The 27,628-nt window shown below is 39.6% G+C and overlaps 1 protein-coding gene across 6 annotated transcripts; it reads right to left on the reverse strand.

The window, feature by feature from the left end:
- Window positions 1–725: 725 nt before the first annotated feature.
- On the reverse strand, window positions 726–27,041 carry LOC144090247 (homeobox protein SIX6). Of its 6 annotated transcripts, none has more exons than XR_013305314.1 (3): window positions 26,856–27,039; window positions 26,661–26,769; window positions 726–1,160 (listed from the first exon to the last, which is right to left on the reverse strand). XR_013305314.1 is itself a non-coding variant. In XM_077621622.1 (2 exons), the coding sequence occupies exons 1-2, from the start codon at window positions 5,995–5,997 to the stop codon at window positions 4,950–4,952; spliced, it is 738 nt and encodes a 245-aa protein (XP_077477748.1). In that variant the 5' UTR covers window positions 5,998–6,933; the 3' UTR covers window positions 4,411–4,949. The 6 variants fall into 6 exon arrangements, 1 of the variants encoding a protein (XP_077477748.1); XR_013305313.1 differs by lacking the exon at window positions 726–1,160 and adding an exon at window positions 19,142–19,535 and having other exon boundaries at window positions 26,856–27,038; XR_013305311.1 differs by having other exon boundaries at window positions 26,661–27,041.
- Window positions 27,042–27,628: the final 587 nt, after the last annotated feature.

Raw genomic sequence — 27,628 nt, forward strand, 5'->3', positions numbered from 1 at the left:
TGAAATATGAAATCATCGTTTGTACTATAACAAGATTCAAATCGTAATATTATGAGATTAAAGTTATTTTGTTGCTTAGTTTTATGGAAAGTAAACCGGAAGCTCTTTGGTTTTCTGGGCTTCAACTTTTGTCAACGTTAAATTTGTGTAAGGACAAAACGGCTTTTCTCGTAATGTTAGGTGGTTGAAGTAATATTTGGAAGAAAAAGTGTCGTAATATTACGAGATTTAAGTCATTTTTTTCTTGTTTTTACGGGACGTGAACCGGAAGTTGCTTGGTTTCAGGAGCATCAACTTTTGGCGAAGTAAAGTCTCTGTGAGCACATTACTTTTTACGTAATATTGGGAGAAAAAGTCAAAAATTAAAATAAAGTTAAAAAACATTGCATTAATTATTTTAACATCAAACAATAAAATTTGGTGGGGATTACTTAATTCCTGTTAATAAAATTTGCTGGGGATTATTTAATTCCTGTTAATAAAATTAGGTGGGCATTTTTAAATTCCTGTTAATAAAACTTTGATGAGAACGACTTTATAATATTAATATAGGCAACATAGTTTTAAATTAAAAGATTTACAGATAGTGGTGTGCCTTGAGATTTTTTTCAATGCAACAAGTGTGCTCAAAAAAGGTTGGGAAACACTAGTCTAGACACCCCTGTTTTGCAGGAAGGCTAATGATGAGTCATTTTGGTGCTTGGCACAATGGGATAATAGTTTACTTCAATAGAATGCTGAATCTTATCCTATACTACATCAATAGAGTCGTAGGAGTAAAATGTTAGAGTTCACATCTTGGATTGGACACCGTATTTCTTCAGCACAAAGCAAGACAAACTGACATTGGGGGTGTTGTTGTTGCATTCACAAGGTTACGAAGGATGACAGTGTCAGGGTGTCCTTGGGTGGGACATTGATGACGTTTGGATTTGGCACTATATGGGCGAAAGTGAGGCAAAATGCATTCAATTTCATTTGGGCGTCTGAAAGAGAAGGAGGGCTCTCTTCGGTGTGTGTTAAATGTAACTCTTGCTTCTCGCAGCCGGCCTTTATGATATTTTCACGTCAGCATTCTACACGGTGCCCTTGTGGAAGCGAGCTTGTATGAGATGTGTTGCCAGTATGGAGGAAGGACAGGCTGTTATTGTTTGTTTTGTCTGGGGAAAATAGAGAGAGATGGAATGATAAAAGGCATCACGACCAATGGTAGAGCTGGTGCAGCAATTGTTTTCGTGAGCGGATCAGTCGCAATAATGCAGACAGTATAAAAAGAATTAAATATCAAATGTGCATTATGGGACGGATGAGATCATTTTGATTCAAAATGCATTTTTTTCTTCCTGACGGTTAAGTGAGATTCTTTACACTTAATATGATTCTAAATTGAGGTGAAAATAAGGTGAAAATTGAGTCCAAAAACTTTATTTCAAAGAAATTGAGCAAATTATGAGTATTTTGAATCTGTTATTTGGACATTCCAAATAGCTGGAATGGAGAATCCCATTTATTATTGTCTCCCTCTCTTATTCACACCTGATGTGTGAATGTTCTCACCTCAGGAAAATGCTGCAACACGTAAAATGTAGCCAAGATATTTGTGGAATATGTTCATGATATCATTTTGTGATTTAAGATTCAAAAGAAATTGCGATAAATGTATTTATGGTTATATTCTACTGGACAATTAACACTGGAAAGGGCAGATGAGTATTTAAGGGGAAATAAATTTTAAAAAACACTCATATGGCGTCCTCGTAGTGTGGATGTCACATTTTGTGTCGTACACGATTAACATCTGGTATACAAATGTCGCTTATATCACCCAAAATCTTTGTCCACATAATGGACACCAGTTCTCAATTACATTAATGAATACTTATTCATGTTTTAATGTCATTTCAAATAATTTCTAATGAACAAATAGAACGATAGATTCCTAAAATATGAATAAAGACAAAATAGATCAAATTAAAATGCGTAAAACACTCTTCTATGCCCCCAATAGATCAATTTATCTACTTATATTTACTGCGATAGACATTTATTCAAACTGGGAGCTCTGGTCAGTAACATTGAGGGTGCTAGACGTCCAATTCATTTTGACTAGGAGGGGCGGTAGCAACTAGCGAGCTAAATAAGTGCCTTTTATAAGTGGATTTGGGTATTACCGTTACATTATGGTTCAAATTAAATCTAATATTTGTTTTTTTAAATAGAATACACTTGCATATGACAGTTGTCCAACATGATATAGCGCTTAAAGCGACTTTTGACCTCAATATAGTCAATGCTATTTAGTCAATGGCATGCAAACATGATCTGGATATATATATATATATATATATATATATATATATATATATATATATATATATATATATATATATATATATATATATATATATATATATATATATATATATATATATATATATATATATATATATATATATATATATATATATATATATATATATATATATATATATATATATATATATCCACATACATCAAATGAAGAATGTTCCATTACAACTATTGGGAAAAGTTGGATAAACAAGTCGGAAGAAAAATACTTCAATAGTCATTAAACCCCTTTTAATGGACTACTAGAGCACAGCGCGGACACACACACACACACACACACACACACACACACATGAGGAGTCTTTTCACTGGATAGGGTCCCCTCACAAAACAGCGGCTGGGCCCCTTTGTCCAAGAGGGGGACCTTCCAGCCATCATTAGCACTGATTACCGCTGACCAGTTTGACAACCTTATTGACCGAAAGAAACACGTTTCCCCCCATCGAGCCCCCCCCTGGTACTTTCAATAGAAACGGAAATATTTCAACATTTTGTCCCAAAGAGAAGGCAGCAAAACTAAAGAGCAAAAAGCCTCGCGACCCCCCTTTTTATGTGGGCTCACCCCATTTCCTCCCTCTCTCTTCACACACATTTGCCTTGTGTTTGAAAGGCTTTTGTGCATCTCACAAGTTACTCTGGGCTAATTCACTGCCAACTGGAAGCAACCAGGTGTCTCCCCATTACTTGGAGAAACCTAACTTGAACTCTCGCTTCCTTATTGGGGAGGGGGTCTTTGTCTGTATCGGGTAAAATTGAACGGTAATCTCACACATCGCGACAAAAACTAAATTGCAAGAGATGCTGTTTTCTTTTGGACTAATAAGATCACAAAATTGTGGTCTGACCTTTGGCAGGTTTTTCAATAAATCCGTGCAGAACAACGAGGGGGCTAAAAATATATTTAAAAAAAAAACGTGGCCAACATTTTCATTTATTCATAAAAAGATGAACTTGAACTGCTTTGGGTAATGAGGTGAAGTGTTCTCGCTCTTTTTTTTTTTCTTGACTAGAGATCCCAGAAAAAGGATGATATGGATGTTATATTTGGGAGAAAATATAAATACAGTAAATCATGATTATTTGTTGTTATTTAAAACTGGCAGATGAAATATGTTGACATTTTAAAATAACGACCAGCATATGAATATATACAAAATAAAAACAAAAACACTGGCCTATAAAAATCATTTATAACAGTGTTATAAAAAATAGCAGGGATAATTTGCTGCCACGTATTAGAGAGTATTTCTTCAACATTAATTTATTAATAAACATTGGCAACCTGGAAATAATTCCATAATTTTCATAAAATCGTGCATGCTTCCTGACCATGAAACGTTCTCATTAAGACTATAATCTTGATCTGTTATTTCATGAGCGATTTAGACGTTAAAAAAACATAATTCACATATTAATAAATAGGAAAAAGATGAAAGTCCACTCGTGCAAACACTGAGCTGTTGACAATATTAATATTTTCACAATATGCTATGCGGCGAATTTAATTACCTTTGTTGTGTTTAAAAAAACATCAGCAAAATCTACATTTTAAGAACAATATTGTGTGAAAATCCGAATTTTTGCACATGCAATTTTAAATGTAAATTGAATTTAAGCAATCTAGTTTCCATAGCAGCCATTTTGACAGAAACACACGCCCCCAAAAAAGGAATGAATTACCCAGGCAGCATGTATGGTATGATCCTACATTTCCCTTAAATACTATATTTCAAAATATTGCCATCAATCGAGGCTGTTTTTTTCTTTTAATCATCTTTTTTTTTTGCAGAAGGCAAACCGTGTCAGGACCGATGAAAAGTGCATGCGCAATCTGCCGTGTTTTCATGATCATGGTGATCTCTCCCTGCACATCATCCGGGTTTGTGAGCCGGCCTCTCTCTGACCTCTCGCTGTCACCCTGCATTAAACCACTCACAGCATGTTGGTCAATTAGGGCTCGCTGTGCAACGTACTGAAACGCAAACCCGGGCATGGATTAATGTTTTTTCCCCCTTTTCAAATACCAATCATAAAAAAAAATGAATCCACAATGATTTTATTAAATTACTATTTTTTTTCCCTTTGACTTGAAACACAATGTCACTAAATCGCGCATGCTCAACAGGTTCACCTGTGCACAAAGTATTAAAAACACCAAGCGAATGAAGATCCGAAAAGACAAAGCAGATGCTTTTAAATAGGCAAATAAACATTATTTATAGATATATATAGTATGTATAAAAAGAAATAACCGAAAAATAGCACAGTTCTTTTTTTTTTTCATCATGAATACCCACGCGTGGGCTAAATAAGCGCTCGTTCTACCTTCATTTTCTTTTTTTTCTCATCTTCTGTGTTTTACGTCGGGGTGGTCTCCAAATGCAAAAAAAAAATATAATAATAAAAATAAAAATTAAAAAAAAGTATAGGCCTCGCAGATCCTCGCATGTTTTTTTGGCAGGCGTCAGATATCCGTGTGTGTTTGTGTGTGGGTGTGTGTGGGTGTGCGTGTAAGCGGAATTCAACGCAGGCACTGGACGAGTGGTCGGATTTGGATTGTCTTTTCCTTCTTTTCCTGCTTAGATGTCACATTCACTGTCGCTGGAGGTGATGGAGATAGCCGAGGCCGCCGCTTTGCTGGAAAGGCTTGCCTCCGGACTGGACGCGTTGCCCAGGCGGTCCACGGTGGCGTCCTCGTCGGCTAAGGAGCGCACAGAGCCGCCGGACAAAACCTGCTGCTGGAGCCTATTAAAAAGAAAAAAAGAAAAAAAAAGAAAAAGAGAAAAAAAGACACATCGAGGACGCAACATCACAAAGAAACTCCCAAAAATATATATATTTGTGGATAGAAAATATTAAATACAGATTAGGATCTATTAGGCATTGACTATAATAATAATAAACAGCGTGGCAGAAGCGTCAACAAAATGGACTGTTATGATTAGTATGATATAATTTTTTTATATATACAATTAGCCAAATAAATTGAAATAAATAGTAGTGTGAGTTGTAATTTCATGGTCTCGTTGAGAAATAAGGAGGATATTTCGGTCACCTGTTTTTAGCCGCCGCAGCTCTGTCTCTTTGTCTTCGGTTCTTGAACCAGTTTCCTACTTGTGTGGGCGTAAGTCCAGTAGCCTGAGCCAGCTCGCGTTTTTTACTAGGGTTGGGGTAGGGATCCTGCAAGTACCATTCTCTTAACAAGTGGCGGGTCCTCTCCTTGAAGCAGTGGGTCTTCTGCTCGCCGTCCCAAATGGTTCTGGGCAAGGGGAACTTCTTGCGCACCCGGTACTTGTCCACCGGCCCCAGCGGGCGTCCGCGCAGTTTCTCGGCCTCCTGGTAGTGCGCCTCCAGCCACAGGGCCTGCAGCTTGGTGTGCGACTCCTTGGTGAACTTGTGGTTCTCCAGGATGTGGTAGAGTTCGCGGAAATTGCCCGTGTGGAAGGCGACCACGGCGCGCGCCCGTAGGACCGACTCGTTCTTGTTGAGGACCTCGCAGGCCGCCGGGGCGACGGGCAGCGACCACAGGAAGCGGCCCAGGCGGCCCACGTCGCCGCTCTCCTCCAGAGTCTCGCACACCCCGGCGACCTGCTGGGGGCTGAAATTCAAGATGGGCAGCTGAAACATGGAGCCTTCGCCCGGGTCCTCCTCTCTCTCCTCCACGTCGTTCTCCGCGGTGGTGGGCTTCGACTCGTCGCTCGCTCGCTCGCTTGCGCGTGCGCTAACACACGCACGCACCCACGCGAACAGGCAGGCAGGCGATCCCCAAAGTTGAAGCGAAAACGACGGAAACTGATCGAGGAGGAACGATGTCGCCAAAAAAATGGGTGGGGACGGGTCACGGGGACAGGGGGGACGGGGATAGACTAGCGCATCCTCGCCCACCTCGCTCGCTCGATCGGCGGCCAAAAGGACTCGGACGGCACCGCACGGCCGAAGTCGGGAACGCCGAGTGAATTTCTCAAAGGTGGGCTGCGGGGATTGGAAAGGATTCGAACCGGAGCGGAGGTGTTTGTTTTTTTTCTTTCTTTCTTTTTTTTTTTTTTAAAGGGAGAGGAAAAAGACAGTCAAGCCCCTCTGATGATTTCCTATTGGACTTGGCAGATTGGCTGCCCGGTTGCCATGGCTACACGTCAATCACTGTCAAGTTGGCCCAATCGGGCGTGAAGAGCATCTCAGCGCCTCCCTTTTCAAAAGATGATATATAAACATTTGGACCTTTTTTTTGCCGGGTGTCCAACGAGCTTATTGTGCTTCACGGCTTGTTTTCTTTTTTCTTTTTTTACTGCAACAATTACGAACACAAAAACCACACACTTTAAAGTCAAATGTCATTTAAAATCTCACTAGAATTTGTTCATTAGCTGAACTAGAATTTTTTTTTGCTATTCCTCCCACTCTAAACGGATTTATTTATTGTAAACTGTTTTCTCCTTTCAATATTCTAAAATCTAATTTTACAACGCGCATGGATTATGTTTTATTTTGCATTCTGACATTTCTAACGAACACACCCACCGCCATTGACGTTAACAGACGTCCCATTCCAAATGGATTTCACTTATTCTGCCTACAATAGGCGATTCAAATAAACATTCCAATCTTTTTTTTCTTTTTTTTAATACAACGCTCCAATAGCAAATGAATAAAACTGCAACTTGTATTTTTTCCAAGCGCGTGCATGTGTGTCTATATTGGATTAGAACGTCCCTGGCAGGCTTTAGTATCAACCACACTCCGTTTTGTGCTCAGGCTGATTTAGTAAATAAGAGGGCGGATAGATAGCGCAGATGGTTTGAAGTGTCGGGTCAGATTATTTCATGGCTGGGTACAGTAGTAAAGTTCATTCTAACGGAAAGGCCTGATATTATTTTCACAGCGGCGTGTGCACGTACACACACACACACACTTACACACACGGGCCTGCACTGTATCCCCTTCGGGCTCTTTGTGCATGAATTATAGACGCTTGATGCGGGGTTACGAAATGCCTTCTGCCCGGGAAGCTGTTCATTCTCTTGCTGGTTTACTGCAGACGTGTCGTCTTGGATTAAAAAGTCAAAAGCAGGCATTTGAAGAAGCTTGCTTTTGCATGAATTGCAAAAAAAAAAAAAAGACACGTGCAAATGAAGCCTATTAGGCAACCTGGAGGTGATGTTGATCAAGGTCAATGCATTATTATCACAAGGGATAATGCCTCCATCATCCACGCCACACTGCAGTGCAGCTGTATCGACACACACGGGGGATGCTGTGAAATATTTAGCTTCCTGTAAATATTTCATTTTCACCATCCCAAACTGAATTTGCAAAGACTTTTCCTAGGGCCCCATCAATAAAACACTGACTTGTTTTTGATCCCTTAAACGGAGGGCTGTAAATAACAATTGTGTAGTCTGCGGCGACGTGTCTGGTTTATAGACACTCTTAAAAAATTGATGTGATAAAGAAATGGACAAATAGAAAGAGATTTTTTTTAAACTATCTTGCATGACTACATTATTATTTGACAATCTACAATGTTAAGGTTGAATAAGTTTGAGTCTAGGCCTGTGTCACTGTGAGGCCTCCTGACACCAATATCTCCACATCAACACAGTGGATCTCATTCAAACATCTTTCCCCCCCCCCTTTGTCTGCCCGTTTCATGCACCCTCATCTCAGCAAATGGAATTTAATGCAGCCGCCGTCCTAGCCGACATCTCAATTTCAATTTCGACTGTCAGATACAGCCGAGTTTTGAATTTTCACTATGATTAAATCATTTTCCAACATCCTAAAAATAAACCTATACCGTTATTTCAATATAATAGTTTCATAAGATATCAAATATGCAACAAAAAAGTCCTGTTTATGTTTTTCCTACATTGCATCAAAGAAGACAAATGAAAGGTCTTTAAGTATGTCCCATTATTCAAAGAAAAATAAATCTTTTTGAGACACTCGATAAAAATCAATAAAAGCAAACGCTGGCTTGAATAAATAATCCATGGCAAACTCCAAAAGCAATTGTGGAAAAAATGGGCTCATTGTTTTTGCCAAAAGGGAAGATGAATGCAATCCTTTTTAAAAGGAATGAAAAGTATTGACTGGAGAGTGAATACCATAAAAAAAAACTGTGAAAGGAGACAAACACGTGACAAAACATGACATAAACAGGGTGCTAACGTAATGAGACTAATGGCGAGGGTGGTGACCGGCGCTCACTTCTCCTCTCAATGACAACACCAGACATTTACTTTGTGTCCCGGTCATCATTATTCGAACGTAGTTGGGTCATAGCTCGCCCTGGGCAGCAGGAGGGAAGGAGTGGGCAATAGTTCCATGTGAAGCGGCTGGAAATGACCCAGATTCCACGGGATCAGTGGAGCAGACGAGACGCTACAAGAGCCTGTCACCAACAGCCACTCTGCCACAATCCCGTGCAGACCTCCACTACCTTCCTCTCTCCATCTGCCCCCCCCCTCTCCCACGAAAACAAGCATTTAACCAAGAACCTCCGACGTGAACCAGCGCTGCCATGAGATTTTTTTTGTTGCATCAACTCATCCCTCTCCGTGCCGGATTAACTTTCCAATTAAGATATCATGTCGCTTCTATACCCCCTTAACCTCTGCGTGACTCGGGTGTATCTGAAAGTCTGCTCATGTGCGGGGAATTAACAGTCACTCTGCGCAAAGGTTGACCGCGTGCACTGCGGTGACAGGGGGGTTAAGCCCAAGCTCTGAGAGAGTCACAGCCATTTGCCCCCGGGGCCGCTCTACTCTTGACGCTACGTTTAATCTGCGGATTTGCGGTAACAGAGAAGACTTCTTATCCGCTGACCCATTGGCCCTTAGTGGATGTCATTGGGCGTCTGTCACTCACACGGACGGTCCTGTTGACATAGATCGAGGGGAGCCAATGCGGGGCCGCGTGCTGGCGTCAAGGCCCTCCCCCAACCAGGATGCTCCTCCCCCAATCTTTTGTTTTCACACAACTAGAGCTGCAACTAACCATCATTTACCCGATCAACGATTAATCTTAATTTTTTCTTGCAATTACCTTCACAATTTGATAATAGTAACAAATAATAAACAAGCTGAGTTGTTTAAGGCTAAATGTGTTGCAAAATGAACACCTACTTCTTTCAAAAATAATATTTTATTACAGCTCGACTGTTCAACGTAAATAAAACTTGTTCAAGGATTTGGTTTAAAAATGGTTTGGAGTATGAAAAAATCTCAGGCACTCAAGCATAATCATGTTAATTCAAAATTTGCAAAAAAAAATACTGCTGGTTGAGATTTTCTTTGGAAAGCAAACTGTTGATATGAAATGTCAATACCTCGTATATATTCTTGAAACAAAATACGTTTTCAATGTAGCACCAATAATAAAAAAACAATTAAACTCAATGAAAAAAAGTGCATTATGTGGGATACTGATTCAGACATCATCAACTTTAGACATTAAAACACATTACAACACTTTCTTGCAATTAAATGAGGTCATCAGGTGTAATTAGGCTACAAGATGACAGATTCAAAGTTTATCCAGTACATACTGCAAATAGTTACAGACTATAATCGCTAAACAAATTCAATTCTCAATTTTTAAGGAATAGTCGTTGCATCCTTACGCACGAGAATCTCGCCATTACAACGCATCATATTCCAACTCATCTCTAGCGATTGTATCCACGCAGACGCTAACAGGCTACGTCAAAATGATGTTTAGCCCAGACCGCAAACACTTATTTGACATCCCAGACCGAGGCCAAGCCAGATAATATGATTCTATTCAGTATTATGCGTCATGCATAATTGAAACACAAGTTGTCTCAAGGCAATTTGCACATGCTAATTGAACTGCAAGAGCTCGAAAGAGATGCCACAGGCAGGTCTTATGAGTGGGAAGAGGTGTTAGAATTATAGAGATCAGTACAGTGGTACCTCAACCTACGATCAGCTCTCCCTACGACACGCTCGAGGTACGATGAAAATTTCGAACGAATAATTTGCCCGCGATACGATCAAAACTAAGAGATGCGACCAAACCAGGTGGCCATGACATGAGAGGCTGTTTATCATTGTAGCGCACTGTCTTTTTTTGCCACATCTCTTTCGTGTATAACAGATATCTACGAGCACTGAACGATTTATTCATACGAGTTTCGACCAGGAAACGCACAACGCACAACGCGCATGCGCGGGCAAAGAGAGGGCTTTCTGGGTAATGAAGTATACTCGTGCAAACAACACCGATATCCAATGGCACCCTTTCTCAGAATAAAACTTCATTACCCACAATCAATTTGTGGGGAGGCTGTTATTCCTTCCTTATCCTGTTAGCTTCCGCGATCGCTCATTCAAGACTACTTCTCGTTGGCAAGTGGTCGTGCGTTATCCTATTGTGAGGACATTTGTGTGCATCATTTTCAGAATATTTTGAAGCGAATACAACAGCAAACAGCCCATCGATAGCGAACGTGAGGGTGGAGGCGTGGCAAACAACTAACCAGGCCAGAACGAAGGTAAAAAAATAAAAAATAGAATTCAGTTTTGTGTAAAGTTACGTTAAACGTATGTTTGAGTGTGTCTGTATATATTAATCCAAGTTAATTTAAATTTGTTTTTTCGTTTACGAGTGCCGTGGATAAAGTCCACCCGAATAAATACCCCCCCCCGCCTCCGTGTATGTCGCTGTCTCTACCCTCCGCGAAATACGTCCAATTTTACTTCTATTAAACACATTTTATTTCTATTAAACCACTAGTTATGTGTTACTTTGTCAATAGATGGCGAATTAGAAGAAATAAAACATTTTTTTCAATCCAATACCCTGTTTTTGGTGTTTTTTCAGAGGGTTGGAACAAATTAATTTGTTTTTAGTTCATTTCAATGGGAAACGTCCGCTCGAGTTACGAAAAGCTCTACATAGAACGGATTAAGATCGTATGTCGAGGTACCACTGTACTGAGAAAGAAAAGTATGCAGAAGTACAAGTGTCTATGAGCAAACAACAAAACGGCAAGAGAAAATGCAGAATAAAAGGATACAGGAATACTCTGGATTTTGTAGTAGTAACCATACAACCAAAACTGTAGAAATTAGGAGGCCTAAACAAATAAGGACTTCTAACCGTCACAGTTCATGATATAATCAAATCTCTTGGCGAGTTATTAAAATTATTAAATCCATCTGTGTGTTTTTCATTGTCATTCTGGGATTTCACAACATGAATAAAGTAGTGATTGCAGTGAGGAAAGAGCTGGAGAAAAGAATAGGACAGGAATTCGCACTTAGTGTGTGACACAAGACTCATTGCAGTTAATTAAACATCAACTTCACAAATGAATTTAATCGAGCTGTTTCATTAACCAAACCTAGTAAACTTCCAGTCTTTTGCCTTTTGCAACTATGTTTTATAATTCAATAGAACCTTGGAATTTCCATGTTCTCCCTATGTCTGCCTGGGTTTTCTCTGGGTACTGCAGTTTCCTCCCATATCACCAAATGCATGCTAGGCTGATTGAAGACTCTAAATTGCCCATAGGTAAGGCAATTTAGACTGTCCAACTAGACTACAATGCATGTCTTTGGAGTGTGGGAGCAAACCAGAGTACCTGGAGAAAACCCACATAGGCCCAGGGAGAACATGCAAACTCTAAACAGGTGGACCGACCTGGATTCGAAACCAGGATCCCAGAACAGTGAGGCCGACGCACAAACCACTCAGCCCGGCGGCCGCCGTCATTATATCTATTTTCCAAATTATCTATGTTATTTTTTAGCGTTAGAATCCTAATAGATACCTTATTTTAAAAACAGTTTTAAAAAAATGATTCACTCCCGTGTTTTCAAATTATGTACAAATTACGCCACAATGAAAAATAAAAGATCAAAAATACTCATAAGTTGTTTTTCCATGTTTTTCGCATTTCCCTTTTAATGACAAATCGATCCAAACAAAGAACAAAAAAAGAATTGGGGCAGATATGGTGGGTGATAGTTTTAGTGATCGACTAAAACCCCCCAAAATCTATGAAATCGGCCCTGATCAATTGATCAGTGCACCTTTACACATTCCTAATATCAACGTATTATTTTACAGGAATACTGTTATTCTCTTTTGACTTATGCTAGAAGAGATGATTTCACTTGACTGTTCACTATTTGAAAATAGAATAGCTTCAAGAATTCCAGCCTTGCAAAAAGGATCATATTTTTTAGAACTTCCACTTTGTTCTACATCTGTCTAAATTTCTGTACTTAATACCAAGCATCAATAACTAGCTCAAGCTTGTAAATGTGTATTTGCTTATTTCTGCAAGATAAAAGCAGAACAAACGTACAAAGCTACACTGAATATTTGCCATAATCGCTATATTCTGGCTCCTCTGCCAGTCACACTTGTAAACTAAAGCATATTTGCTGGTTGCAAACAGACAATAGCGTGAGATTGAACTGCAAATGCTTTGCAAAAATCCATTAGAGATACATTGAATCCAGCCCTCTTATCCTTCACTTTTTTATTCCTAAGGCGGGTGCATTTACTGAGTATGTTATAGAGTGCAAGCAATTATTACATCCATTCCACTCTCGAATGCAGTCAATTTCTGGTCAGAAAGTGGCTAAATGAAAGTGTGTGTGTTGGGGAAGGGCGGCACATTAGACAACACTCCCATATATAACCTGTGTCTTCGAGAGGCATATAGCGCAGAGAAAGTTAATGAACAAAAACACCACCTATACGACTTCCGCAACCACCGTGATTGTGTGTGAGATGCAATATTTCACGGTGAGAGCTAAAATGCCCAGCTAGCCATTAGGAGAAGTCAATCCAGACATGCAATCAGCTAAGGACAGAAAAAAAACAAAAACAACATTGAAACTCTAGTGACAACATATGGATTTCATCTGAGCGAGGGTATGAAAAATCAAGATCCCGAGGCGGACTTTTCGTTTCTCGCCGGCGTCATTGTGAGACCAAGTGAACTGCGAGCTCCGGGTTTCTCTTTTCAATACGCCCAAGTCTGGCAATCGAAGTAGCACAAGAGATATTCGACAAAATCAAGAACAGCTTTTCAGTTCACGTACTTCTGTGCCGCATCTACAGAAGCAACAGTCATAAATAGGGCAGTTGATTGAATGCTCTGTTTTCAAAACTCCCTCTAAAAGACACCCACACGTTCTCAGTCACTTTTACTCCAGAGTGCATGCGCTCCTCTCCTAAAAAAAAGTAGCTTAAATATCATCAAAATATATGACAATCTGCAGGCTTGTTTTGAGAAAAGTTCAAAAGATCAGCCTCTGCGGTTTACCCATTTCCATGCAGTAGAAAAGCTGAACAAAAAAGAAAAAAGAAAAGAGAATATCCATGAGCGTGTCAGAGGATCTTGACAACACCCGAAGGTGACAGGAGTCAAAACTCATCACGGTCAGGAGGTCCTCTGGCGCCGGGTAGCTACATGATGCGTGAGTTGGAGCACAGGTCACCACGCGGCACCCGTGACACCCGAGCTTCACCTCCACTTTACATTGTCTACAGCCTGTCTCTCGTCCTATTTACTAGCCACACGTACACATGCGACACAACTGTCAATAAACGTCTCTTGTGACAGACTTGCTCTTTTGTCTGGTACGTAGCAGCTCTTTCTTCAGTGACCTTTATGCATCGTCTCTTTAGCATGAGTTCTATGTCCTGATCTGCAAGCCAATTGAAAAGAAATTCTCGCCGTAAAATAGTGACTAAAAGGCACCGTGGAGTCGAAGTAATGAACATAGTAATTGTTTGATTGGGGGAAAGTAAAGACTCCTGTTTTCATGCTCGCCAAATTTGCATGACAATCTGACAAAGGCTCACAAATACACGGGATTTAAATAGACAGACAGTGGTTGGTTACAAAATCCACACACCTGATCACTCGAGGGAATGGAAACCATGACGGACAGAATAGGAGAAACGCCTATAATAATCACGAAGACAGCACACACAAGGGGGACGCAAACAAATCAATCCCAAAACCCCAACTACACATAACGATACAAAAGAATAATAACAGCTTTGTGCATTTTTAAAACCATACCTTACATCACATGTGTCAAAGTGGCGGCCCGGGGACCAAATCTGGCCCGCCGCATCATTTTGTATGGCCCGCGAAAGCAAATCATGAGTGCCGACTTTCTGTTTTAGGATCAAATTGAAATGAAGAGTATAGATGTATATTAAATTTCCTGATTTTCACCCTTTTAAATCAATAATTGTAATTTTAATCATTTTTTTGTGTTTTTAGTTCAAAAATCCTTTTGTAAAATCTAAAAATATATAAAAAAGTGAAAATAAACATTGTTTTAGATCTATAAAAAAACTGCATATTCAGGGCTTTTAATCCAGTTCTTTTAATCCATTTATAATTTAAAAAATACATCTAAAATGGTCCGGCCCACGTGAAATCAAGTTGACGTTAAAGCGACCCGCGAACCAACCCAAGTCTGACACCCTTGCCTTACATGCTTGTTTGTTTGATAGGCCTGTTAATTAAGCCCAGAACTTTGACGCAGAGAATAAAACAGAAAAAATGGTGTCCACATGTAGAAATGGAATCATACTACTTTATGCAATTATCACTTTCACAATGGATATGCCTCTTGTAAGTGGATTTGTAGCTTTAAAACTTCATTCACAGTTCTGTGCAGTTTGCATGTTCTCTCGAGGCTTCCATGGGTTTTCTCCGGGTACTCCGGTTTCCTCCCACAATCCCAAAACATACATGGTAGGGTGGTCGAACACTCTAAATTGAGAGTGTGAGCGCGAATGGTTGTTCGTCTCAGTGTGCCCTGCGATTGGGTGGTAACCAATTCAGGGCGTCCCCACAGTTGGTCGAGATATTCTTGAGCACCCCCCGCAACACTTGTGAGAATAAGCCGTTCAGAAAATAAATGAATAACTGCTCAATGTTCCAGGAACAGTTGAACTGGCATCCAGTCACCCTAATCTGGACTATGGGTTCCAGCACATAACTTCCATTTAGCAACAATTGCGAAAAGCAAACCCCACCACAACAGCGCAATGCCAGTGAATCCGAATCCTTTACTCCGCTTTTGCCGCTGCATCAAAAGTGCAACTCAGGATGGTAAGTTGTTTGCACTGCAAGGAGGCGAAAGGCCAGCGAGAGTCTGACTGTCTGTCAGCTGTGTTTTATTGATGGCTTATGTCAAATGCCACTGTGACAGAGCTCATTAGGATGAAGGGAGCTGTCTAAAGTAGGTAAGGGGCAAGAGGGGGGCAGAGCTGCCCCATCACAGTGCGCCCGTATAGCTCACCATCGGACCTAGAGGGCGACGCCCGTGACAGGATGTGGCTGACAGGGCTATCTATGAGTGTACGCAGGGTAAGAGAGGGCGGCGGGTGTACACGCACCCTCACGTGATTGCTGGAGTTAGGAGATGTCACCGAGCAGGTCTCCGCTTGATGTCGCGACTCCAAAACACAAGTGACAGGCTGAGAGTCATCTCGCTTTCTCCACTCGCACGCCGTCAAATATTTATCCGGCTTCACGGCGCGCGGGGTGGCATCATCAGTCTTGCACTACAAAGACGGAACTCGGCGGAACTTGGAGACCTTGAGAGGATGACTCAAATGATCATCTCTCTTTGTGGCCACTCGGCGTCTCTAGGTGGCTTCTAAAGAGACTCAAATATCAGGTTTCATCTCTGTTTGACCCTCACTCAGAGCTAGGTTTTTGCCGTCGTCATTCTCAACTGGAGACTGGGTCTAATCGAGCTCTAAATAGCCAAAGTCCTACGTGCTATGACCAGCGGCATAGATGATGAGCTCAGACTGTTATGTGACATCTTAATATACTGATTAAAAATGCATGTTCAGAGGGTAAGCAGAGGGGCTCTCTGGGTGCTCCTGCCAGGGAAGATTAAATCATCGGATGTGCTAAAGATTGGGGTCAGCGCAAATGAGCATGATGTTATATACCCAAGCGCTGGATTCCTTAAGGTAGCCTTTCAAACAAAACGTCTGAGTCGAGAAGAAGCGATCATTGATAAAAGTTTTAATCCTGAGCTTTGTGATACTTAAACCAGGCCTGGCAGAATGGAGCACAATCATATTGGAACCAAGGGGAAAAATGTGCAGAAAATAAGTAAAAAAATAAGTTCAAAGTATCAAAGCTTTTAGAAGTGGATAGTTTCTCGTCTTTGAGCAAATTGACAGATTGTGGATTCCCGAGCTATTAAAGCCCTGCCAAAGACTTTGCAACACTTAAAGCAGAGGATGAGACAGCATTAATACGGTCTTATCTCAGCTGCCGTATGGAAGCCGGCCAATACGATGGATGTGGCAGCGGACCCAATCGGCTCATGCACAAGCGATACTACTCTAATATGAGCAGTCTCATAACAACCTTTAATTCTTCTCAAATTATCTAAATATCTCTTGGTGCAAAAAAAGAGAAAAAAGTGCTCATGATTTGGATAACAAATGGCAACGACTATTTGACAAACAACAAACTGAAACATAAACTACATTATTACGCGCTTAACTGTGGGTATGGTTACATACACTTATCTACTTTTGTTCATATCATTTCAGTGTTCACACATTTAATAAACCAAAGTTTTAGTGTATAATTTCATGACATTACACCGCAACTAAATTCCTACCCTATGGTATTCTTCATCTAAATCTCTTATTGAGGTATTCTATCGATTATATCTTTTCCTGTGTCAGTATTCTCACCCTCTTGCTACTGTGACAGTGAAATTTCCCAAATACGGGATGAATAAAAGGTATCTAATCTAATCTCAACATAACTGAAATGCAGTAAATAGGAATATATATGTTTCTTCAATGCCATTAGAAACATTTGTTCGATGCCAGGTGGGCCCTCACTGTGTGGGGTTTGCATGTTCTCTCCGGGCTTACGTAGGTTTTCTCCGGGTACTCCGGTTTCTTCCCACATCCCCAAAACATGCAGGGTAGGCTGGTTGAACACTCTAAAATCTCCTTAGGTACGATTCAGGGTGTCCACCGCCAGTTGCTCAAAGTAAGACAGGATAGGATCTAGCACCCCTCGCAACCCTTGTGAGAATAAGCGGTGCAGAAAATGAACGAATGAACACACGGACAGACATCACCTAGTACAAAATGACAATGTTAAAGATAATTACCAAGTATTTCTCTAGTGATTTGATCAGATATCTGAAAATGCAGAAAACAACGTTTGAACGATTTTCTATTGTTCATATTTTAGAACAGTAGTTGGCAGTGGTGTGCCGCCAGGGCCTTCAAGGCCTTCTCTGCTGGCATTAGTATTATCTGAATCACAGACTGATGTTAATTATATTTTGTCCATGAATACTTATTAAAGAATTCCAAATTGTCTGTTAGCTTCCTTTCATTGCTTTTCCCCCTGGTTGCACTGCTTCCAGATGTGTGTTTTCATATTGAAGCATTTAACCAATCATATTTCAGCCATTATTTGTTGCCAGGGTCAGAAATCTGCCTCAAGGCCTTCACAATCAGTTCTGCAGGCTCTGCTGCATTAAACAAGCGTCGATAAGACTGTTGCTTTAACCAATCAGAATTCGATTTGGTGACACCAAGGCCTTCTCGCAGGCGTAGGGATACGTCATTGCCTTCACGCAGGCGTAGGGATACGCCATTGCCTTAACGCAGGCGTAGGGATACGCCCTTGCCTTTACGCAGGCGTAGGGATAAGTCATTGCATTCACGCAGGCGTAGGGATACGCCATTGCCTTCACGCAGGCGTAGGGATACGTCATTGCTTTCACCAACTATGATTGGCTAGTGATAGAGTGGACAAGCCAGAGCTACCAAACTGTATCTGGAGCGAGCTGCACAAGCAAATATATTGTTGTGTTGATTTAATAGCGGTTTTGTCAATCCGCAATGGATGAAGGAGGAGAAGAAATGGATTTGTTTGCAGATTTACTGTCAAAGCCATTTTCAAGACGGACTTTTCAGGAAAAAAAAACTGGACATCATTAAGAAAGGTCGGACAACTCCAAAGCAAGCAAGCCTGTCACAACCGGGAATGAACATTTTCAGCACTAAATCGAATAAAAACGTTTGCCAGAAATACGACAGGATAGGCTCGACTTTTGGCATTAGCTTCGATGGCGATGGAAAAGAAAGGAGGATGGATATTGTGTACAGGTAAAAAGGATTTTTGGTGAGTAAAATATGGCTATATTCCTAAATAATATTTCAATTGCATGAGGTTATTATTGATATTTTTTATGTGTTGCAAGCTGTAGCTGCAGTAGAGGTTTTATAGCCATAAAATAGTTTGAGGGTTGGATTGATTCGCTGAAGGCGCCACTAGAAAATTAATGGACCGGCGCTGGTAGATGGTTGAACTAAAGCTTTCTTTCCTCACAATTGGTAGATTCTGATCAAGGGTTGTAGTTATACTGCACTCGTGCACCAAAATGGCATCCGCGCACCCCTGAAATGGATTTTCTTTTTTTAGGCCCAAAATGAAAACCGAGTTGCCATTTAAAGAACTGAGCAACAAGAACTGCAGCCAGAAAAAGAAATGACTACTTACAAGGCCGTAGCGTTCATATTAAATACACTTAGTAATATGAATGTGTTGATCATTTCATAGAAATACAATAAACTCTGCTAGAAACTTCTTTCATTATACAGAAGCTATAGCATATCACAGGTTATTTTGTCAAACGTAAAGCAGAAATTGTGTTTGGAAGCGTTTGCGCGTTTCACACTTGAATGGAGAATATTGTAAACAGTATCTTTCTTCTTTTTGTGCCTGGCTGAAGGACCATTTGCAATCTTCCAAATGCTTTTAGAAAGACTGACTAGCATGGCCTTGCGCTGAATAATACAGCTTTACAGAGGGCAGGGGAAATTTTCTCAGGGCACAGGTGTGCCCTGATGTTCTCATAAACCGGAGTCAGCACAAAAGAGTAAAGATGCTTGCTTCCTCGGTGAAAAGGATTAGGACGGCACAAGGTGGGGATTTAACTCAACAATGGATTTTTTTTTTTTACCTTCAGGCGTACCTTCAAATAGGAGCGACACCAACCCTGAATTTGTACCGTCAATTTGGGAGAGCTCTGAATGTAAGGTGGTCCGAGATGACGACAAATAAATGTCTTGTTGAGAAACTTGCATAGATGAGACATCTGGGTTTAAAAAAATAATAATTCACAGAAGACACGCTGACTCATATCCAGTAATGACAACTATTACAATATGCCAGCAACGTGCTCCTACATTTGTGACACATCTTTTGAAGGTGGCGGGGGAACATGAAAGAATCAATTTGATACTCATTATTTTTTCAAACTGTTTGATATTCATTATCATTTCAGACATGTGTGTATGTGTATGTGTATATATGTGTATTTGTATGTGTATATATGTGTGTGTATATGTGTGTGTATATGTGTATGTGTGTATATATATATGTATATATGTATATATATGTATATATATGTATATATATGTATATATATATGTATATATATATGTATATATATATGTATATATATATGTATATATATATGTATATATATATGTATATGTATGTATATGTATGTATATGTATGTATATGTATATATATGTATGTATATATATATATATATATATATATATATATATATATATATATATATATATATATATATATATATATATATATATATATATACATACACACACACACATGTATATACATACACACACACTCATATACCCACATATATACATACATACACATATACATACATATATACACATATATATCACTATCAATAGTATGGAATGAGCAAAGTACCATTTAACAAAAACAAAAAAAAACTTCTGTTATTCGGGTCTGGGACCAGTGTAAATTTCTCTTTTTTATTCATTACCGAGTTTTTCATAAAATTATATTGCTTTATAAAAAAATACAATTATGATCGATAAGTATCAAATATGCATATAATAATAATTGCTATCATAATACATTGGATATCTCGCATCGTCAATGGGACTAAAACGTGAGCTTTCACAGCCAGTCCTCCCAGTTTGAATTAATGGCAATCTACCTCATCCATGGCAAGCAACCAGTAATACAGAGAGGAAGAAGAAAAAAAAAAGTAATACCTATAACGAGAAATACTATGAAATGTAAAACAAAATAAAACAAAAACTTTAGGGAGTTATTCAGGGCCACAAGAAGTGTATTTGTTTTTAAATCCTTTTCATATATATTTCTATTATCACATATATAACACCAAATGTTAAACAAAAACATATATAAATGGTAACAAATGTTAACACTGCGGTTCACATGACCCAAAAAGTGAGATTATGTCTTGTTTGTTTTTTTAATGGCCAATAGTAGTCACTAGTTAATAATTACTGAAAACTCTATAAATTCGTAATGCCCAAAATGCAAAATAAATAAAAGAACAAGAAAAAAAAAGAATGCAGTTTATTTGCTTGCATTTCAAAACAATACATACCTTTGTAAGTCCATGATTTCTCTCTAAACCAATTATGCTCGTCCTAGCTCTTTCAAATGAACATTTATGTGTCAGGTTACTTTACCGGAATACAGAAATAGGCACTTTTTGCTGAATTTTTTTTTTAACCTCTAAAAGGCAATTCTAAAATGTCTGTTCAGTTTCAATGAAATATTCCACAGTTAACAATAGCATACACATACACACTAGATAGATACACATACATGATATATTTAAGGTTATGTTTTTTTTCCCCCTACAAGTTTGAAATGGCAAAATTCCCTGGCAGCATTGCCTATAAGAGAGGGCGAGGCAAAAATCCTGGCTGACCTTGTGTGTCACTTAAAAGCCTCGGGAAAAGACAGTTTTTTTTCCTCCTTTTTTTATTGCTGATAGCGCAGGGTGTCTTTATGACACTAATGTTTCATGTCATACACGACACTAACCAGTACCTCAAATACAGTAAAGGTAATGCACCTCATTTTTTTTGCCCACGGAAGCAACCTCCATATTACTACGCTAGAATATTTCCAAAGTTAAAAAGCGGTATTTTAAAATCATTCCATTTATTTATAATCCCCTCGAGTTCTTCGCGTCGATAAATTAGAGAAGATGAGAAATGAGCGTTATTATTGGTAGTAGAGGAGAGTGTCAAATGTAAAAATATAAAATAAAGGAGTGAAATTGGCCGAGGAGTGCCAGGCTCTGAAAAGTGGCATCCTCCAGTTGTGTGTCTGTCGGTCACCTAGCAACAAGTCCTCCCCATCGCTTAGCCGACGCGTCCCCATCTCCCGCTGCGCTCTCTAATTCAACAAATCTGCTCCCAATGTATGGGCGCTCTGGGAACAAAACGCATTCTGTGCCGGGGGCCGAGGATGTGGGCCTCCGCTGAACACGCCACTCAGCCGCCCATTGACCAGCGGGTCCTTTCTCTGCACACACTAAGGAGCCGGGGACAAAGACCCTGAAAGCAGGGGCAGCTCCACAGAGAAAACATTTGCTTGTAATTGTGTTTGACTGCATAATGAAAATGATGTTCTTTTTTCATTCGGGCTTGTTAAGGCCACACTATTTTCCCCCCGGTCACCTGAGGATTGTAAAGAAGCAAACCCCTCACTTGCCCCCCGGGCCACCGAGGGGGGCAATATTGAAAACGGCCCAAAAGACCGACGCTCTCTTTCCTTGCACCCCTCTTGTGTTTCAAGTGTTCTCTGGTCAAAACATAAATATGTCGTCCCCGTTCATTACGGGACGAGCGAGCGCGCGAGAGGGAGTTTTCCTTTCTTTGCTCTCGGGAAAGTAGAATGACAGGCGGGCGAAACACGTCCACAAAATGGGAACGCCGCCATGCGCGCCCCGACTTGGGAAGCATTGAGAGGGTGAGCATTCCTGCTGCTACTTCACTGAAACGGGCTATTAGTGGGAGCAACGGGCTAGCGGCTCAATGGGCGCCCATTGGCCCGTTGGCATTCAGCCATTACTTGCACCTTTTAGACCAGGAGTGTCAGACTTTGGTTGGTTCGCGGGCCGCTTTAACGTCAACTTGATTTCACGTGGGTCGGACCATTTTAGATATAATATTTAGATATTTTTTTTAATAAATTGATTAAAAGAACTGGATTAATAGCCCTGAATATTCAGTTTTTTAATAGATCTAAAACAATGTTTATTTGAGCTTTTTAAAAATATTTTTAGATTTTACAAAATGATTTTTGAACTAAAAACACAGAAAAAAAATGGATTAAAAAATTACAATTATTGATTTAAAAAGGGAGAAAATCAGGAAATTTAATATACATCTATACTCTTCATTTTAATTTGAAAAGAACTGTATTAAAAGCCCTGAATATTCAGTTTTTTTTTATAGATCTAAAACAATGTTTGAGCTTTTTTTTATATATTTTTAGATTTTACAAAATGATTTTTGAACAAAAAACTGAAAAAAAAGATTAAAAATTGCAATTATTGATTTAAAAGGGAGAAAATCAGGACATTTAATATACATCTATACTCTTCAGTTTAATTTGATCCTAAAACAGAAAGTCGCCACTCATGATTTACTTTCCCGGGCCACACAAAATGATGCGGCGGGCCAGATTTGGCCCCCGGGCCGCCACTTTGACACATGTTTTAGACATTTAGTTCCTGTTTTATCAACGCGCCGCGTTCATTAAAATCTTTTTATTTTTTTCATCCTCTCGGTATAAAGTGAGGAGCATTCAGGTGAGCCCGAGAAAGAAATCTTAACTGCCTCTTCAGGCTGAAAGGGGTCCGCGACCCTGCAAATACGAATTTAGCATCCACGGAAAACTTGGTCTAAGTCATTCACTTTTGTCTAAATCTTCCCTGAACCTTTTCCAATGTCTGTCAATCACGCGTGCCGAAAGTCGCCGTTTCTTTTGAATTCTCCTGGCGCTCCCTGTGAATCGCTGTTCACAAATTGAATCGCCCGAAGTCAGGGTGCTCGCTTCTCGTTAGGGGGGGGGGGGCGAAGCACAAAGCGCCAGTCTGCCGAGAGGTCGCAGGTGAGAGGAGGACAGAGGGCGGACATCGGCGCGCCTGTATTCAGGTGCCTTCGTTGGGTTTGACCTTAAACTCGACGACAGCCTATCGTGCAAAAGTCGCTGATGATCGGGTTTTTGAGATATGCTTGCATTTAAAAAGAGCACAATGTAGATCTGCATTTCCAGATGCACTTTGACGTTTGAAAAAATCTTGTGGAGGACGACGGTGGTGAAATGTTGCAAAAAGTGGACACAGAGGTTAATTGCCATCTAGCGGAATAGCATATAATCGCTCACAGAATTTGTAGCATTTGTCATAAATGTGTCGTTTTCAGAACAGCAGAGGCTCAAGGTTGAAAATAAGGAGTTTGTAGTAGGATTGTCACTTGGTTTATAAATGAATGATCACTGTTGATTTTTCTTTTAATGAATTCATCTCCTTTAAACACTTTAGAAATGAAAGCAACAAACACCGACACCAAGATGATGATCTGCAAATTTCCTTCTTTTCAAAATTGTCATTGGGAGAGGTCATTCTAATGCACGTGTCAAAGTGGCGGCCCGGGGACCAAATCTGGCCCGCCGCATCATTTTGTGTGGCCCGGGAAAGTAAATCATGAGTGCCGACTTTCTGTTTTAGGATGAAATTAAAATGAAGAGTATAGATGTATATTAAATTTCCTGATTTTTCCCCTTTTAAATCAATAATTGTAATTTTTTAATCCATTTTTTTCTGTGTTTTTAGATCAAAAATCATTTTGAAAAATCTAAAAATATATATATAAAAAAAGCTAAAATAAACAGTTTTAGATCTATAAAAAACGGAATATTGAGGGATTTTAATCCATTTATTAAAAAAATCTATTATATCTAAAATGGTCCGGCCCACGTGAAATCAAGTTGATGTTAAATCGGCCCGCGAACCAACAAGAGTCTGACACCCCTGTTAACGTGTTTGATGTTCGCGATTCGACTATACATCTGTGTATTTGCTTAAAACCCATTCTGTCAAGTGCTGATTCTAAAGCGTTAAGTGCTTTCAAAATAATATCAAGCTGCCTTCAAAAATAAACGCCACGGCTGAATGCGATGTTAAAGTAGTACATTTTTATTCACTGCAATTTCGAGATCATTTATAGGCAAAATCAGTGCATGAAAATAGCCACGCATCATATTTGCTGAATTAAATACCTAACAAATCTACGTTCTCTGACGCAAAAATAGAGTAATTTAAGCCTTAAGCAGAAAATCCAGCACAATGGTTTGCATAAAACCTTCAATTGAGGATTTTGCAACAGCGAAAAGGAGATCAAATTTCCTTTATCGGTCCAACGTCTTTGGAATGGAGCAGGTGTAAAACCAAGGTTTTAAAAAGTCGTCTTAGGTGGGATTGACTTAAAACCCAGGATCCCGTCGGCTTAAGTGGCTGGAAGGCCGGACTAAGGGGCAAAACGCTCCCCCACCCGCAAAGACACACAAAAGAAATTAACAATATTCTCCAGCTCACGGAAGAGACCATTTATTTGTTTTGCTCAAGTGTCGACGCGAGTAGAGCGCGTCAGGCCGTGGCTTCGGACGGAACTTTCACCATAAGGACCCCACCTCTGACACCAATTACAGAGATTATGTCTTCACGCGAGAAGGAGAAAACGCTAGTCCCGCGTTAGCCTGGTGATTGCGTTTGACAAGGTCAGGGAGAACCGCGCAAGGGTCCGCGACCTCGACGGGCAGCTGCTAATTCCGCTTGCATGAAACTGAAGCCACACAATCGCTTAACGGGCGTGCACAACCAACGAGATGCCAGTTTACCAGGCAACTTTTTATTAGGTTGCGTTCAAAATTGTCCGAGTGAATCGAAGTTATCTGCCATTGATTGCTTTCATGGGGTGATATCTTGATTTATCATTTTCCATTTCTGCTATGATTTGAATTTTGGGAGTTTTGATAAAAAATGTGTTGTGGAACTGTTTGAATAGCAAACAACACATAGGTTTGATTTTATTATGTAGCAGATATATTTTGTCAAATTCAATCCGTTACATTTATCGATTTATTAATTTGAGTAGTGTAATTATTGAATTGGATAACTTTATTCATCCCGTATTCGGGAAATTTCGTTGTCACAGTAGCAAGAGGGTGAGGATGCAGAAATAGGAAAGGCATTTTAGACATAAATAGATAGGTAATAAGTAAGTTAATAAATAAATACATGACTAAATATATAAATAAATAAGCATGTTGCTGATATATATATATTCATATTCATATATATATATATATATATATTCATACACACATACACATACGTGTGCATACACATACATACATACACACACACATACATACACACGTGTGCATACACATCCATACATACGCATACATGCATACATGTACATATACATATATATATAAGCACATATATACATACATACACAGATGTACATGCATGCATATGGAGAATAATGAAAACACAAAATATGAACTGGCCAAATTAGTCAACATGGCCAACTGTTAATGAGTTTTGATTGTTTTCACTTGAAATGTAAAGCACAAAATTAAGATGATAGATGTCAAGGACTGGTATTGATCATTCAGATTAAGAAATGTACACTGCATTCTGACAAATATCGGTCTGTGAAATAGGGTTTTGGGAATGTTACAGAGTAGCTGAGCATGAGCCATTTTCTTGTTTGAACACAAAATGCTTAAACTGAAATGAATTTTGCCTGCAAGGAATGTATTTCATAGTATTTCTTCACTAAAGATACAAAAAAATACCAGAGCAAGGGTGTCAGACTCGGGTTGGTTCGCGGGCTGCTTTAACGTCAACTTGATTTCACGTGGGCCGGACCATTTTAGATATAATATTTAGATTTTTTTTTTAAATGGATTAAAAGCCTTGAATATTCAGTTTTTTAATAGCTCTAAAACAATGTTTATTTTAGCTTTTTTATATATATTTTTAGATTGTACAAAATAATTTTTGAACTAAAAACACAGAAAAAAATGATTAAAAAATTACAATTATTGATTTAAAAGGGGGAAAATCAGGAAATTTAATATACATCTATACTCTTCATTTTAATTTGATCCTAAAACAGAAAGTCGGCACTCATGATTTACTTTCCCGGGCCAAACAAAATAATGCGTGCGGCGGGCCATATTTGGCCCCCGGGCCACCACTTTGACACATGTGCACTACTAGAGAAACAGTTTCAATGGGAGTTCACGGGTTAACAAATTAGCTCCACGTAAAAGGTAAACTGGGTTGTATTTGGATGAATTCGGTCCTACCTGCTTCCGGAAGTCGGCCCGTGAGCTGTTGTCCACTTCCGCCGCGTGATCCTCACGAGAACTTCCACGGACGAACACCTCCTTCTTAGTCCAGACTGAAAGCCTTTCACTATAATTGGCAGCAGTTGAACCATGAGCCGTAAATCAACAAGTGCTGAGTGTATTCTAACGAGTGGGACCACCCAAGAGACGTACTTTGTCTGCTCTTTGGCAACAGACAATGAGAGGATCCTCCAGCTCTGAAAGACGTCAACGAACATTAACAAGAGCGGTAGTTCCGCAGGAGTTTGCAAATACATCTCCTTTCTTGGCAAAACAATACGTAGGAAAATGGGTTTAATCCCTCCTCTAGCACACCTGAATCAAATAATCAACTCATCAGCAAGCTGTCCAGAAGCCTCATAACGATCCCGATGATTTGATTCAGGTGTTAGTGGAGGAGGGTGGAGTGTTTGTACACTAGGGAAACTTTTTGTCCATTCTTTACAAGGACACTCATTTTACTCTGCCATTGACGGCAAAATTGATTGGACGTCTAGTCCAGGGGTGCCTGCCCTTGGCGTCCAATCCATTTTGACTGGGAGGGTCAAAGATAGGAATGTTTATTTGCCTCTTCCAGTCATAATGGATTGGACGTCTGGTGCCGTCAATGGCAATGACTTAAATGAGAGCCCCGGTAAAAAAAAAATTATGATAAAAAAATAAATTCATGCATGAGAGTTCAAATTTGGTACAAAATTGATCAAATCTAAGTAAATGAAACAACTACACTATGGGAATGACTTCAAAAAGTCAGTTTTTATTAATTTAGCTTTATGGTATTTACCTAAATGCCTACCATTGACAACAATAGATGTCCAATTTATTCAGACAAGGAGGACTGACTGTAAATGCAAAAAAAAACATTTTGACTGGGAGGGCTGTCAGCGAATGATCACTTTCAGCCCTGTCAATCAAAATGTTTTGGA

The sequence above is a fragment of the Stigmatopora argus genome, chromosome 15 (genome assembly GCF_051989625.1).
Source record: "Stigmatopora argus isolate UIUO_Sarg chromosome 15, RoL_Sarg_1.0, whole genome shotgun sequence".
Classification (NCBI taxonomy): domain Eukaryota; kingdom Metazoa; phylum Chordata; class Actinopteri; order Syngnathiformes; family Syngnathidae; genus Stigmatopora; species Stigmatopora argus.

Coding starts and splice junctions, on each gene's coding strand:
- LOC144090247 (XM_077621622.1), bottom strand. CDS start 5,997: ATGTTTCAGCTGCCCATCTTGAATTTCAGCCCCCAGCAGGTCGCCGGG. Junction 5,116..5,425: donor GCTGCGGCGGCTAAAAACAG/GTGACCGAAATA, acceptor TCTTTTTAATAG/GCTCCAGCAGCAGGTTTTGT.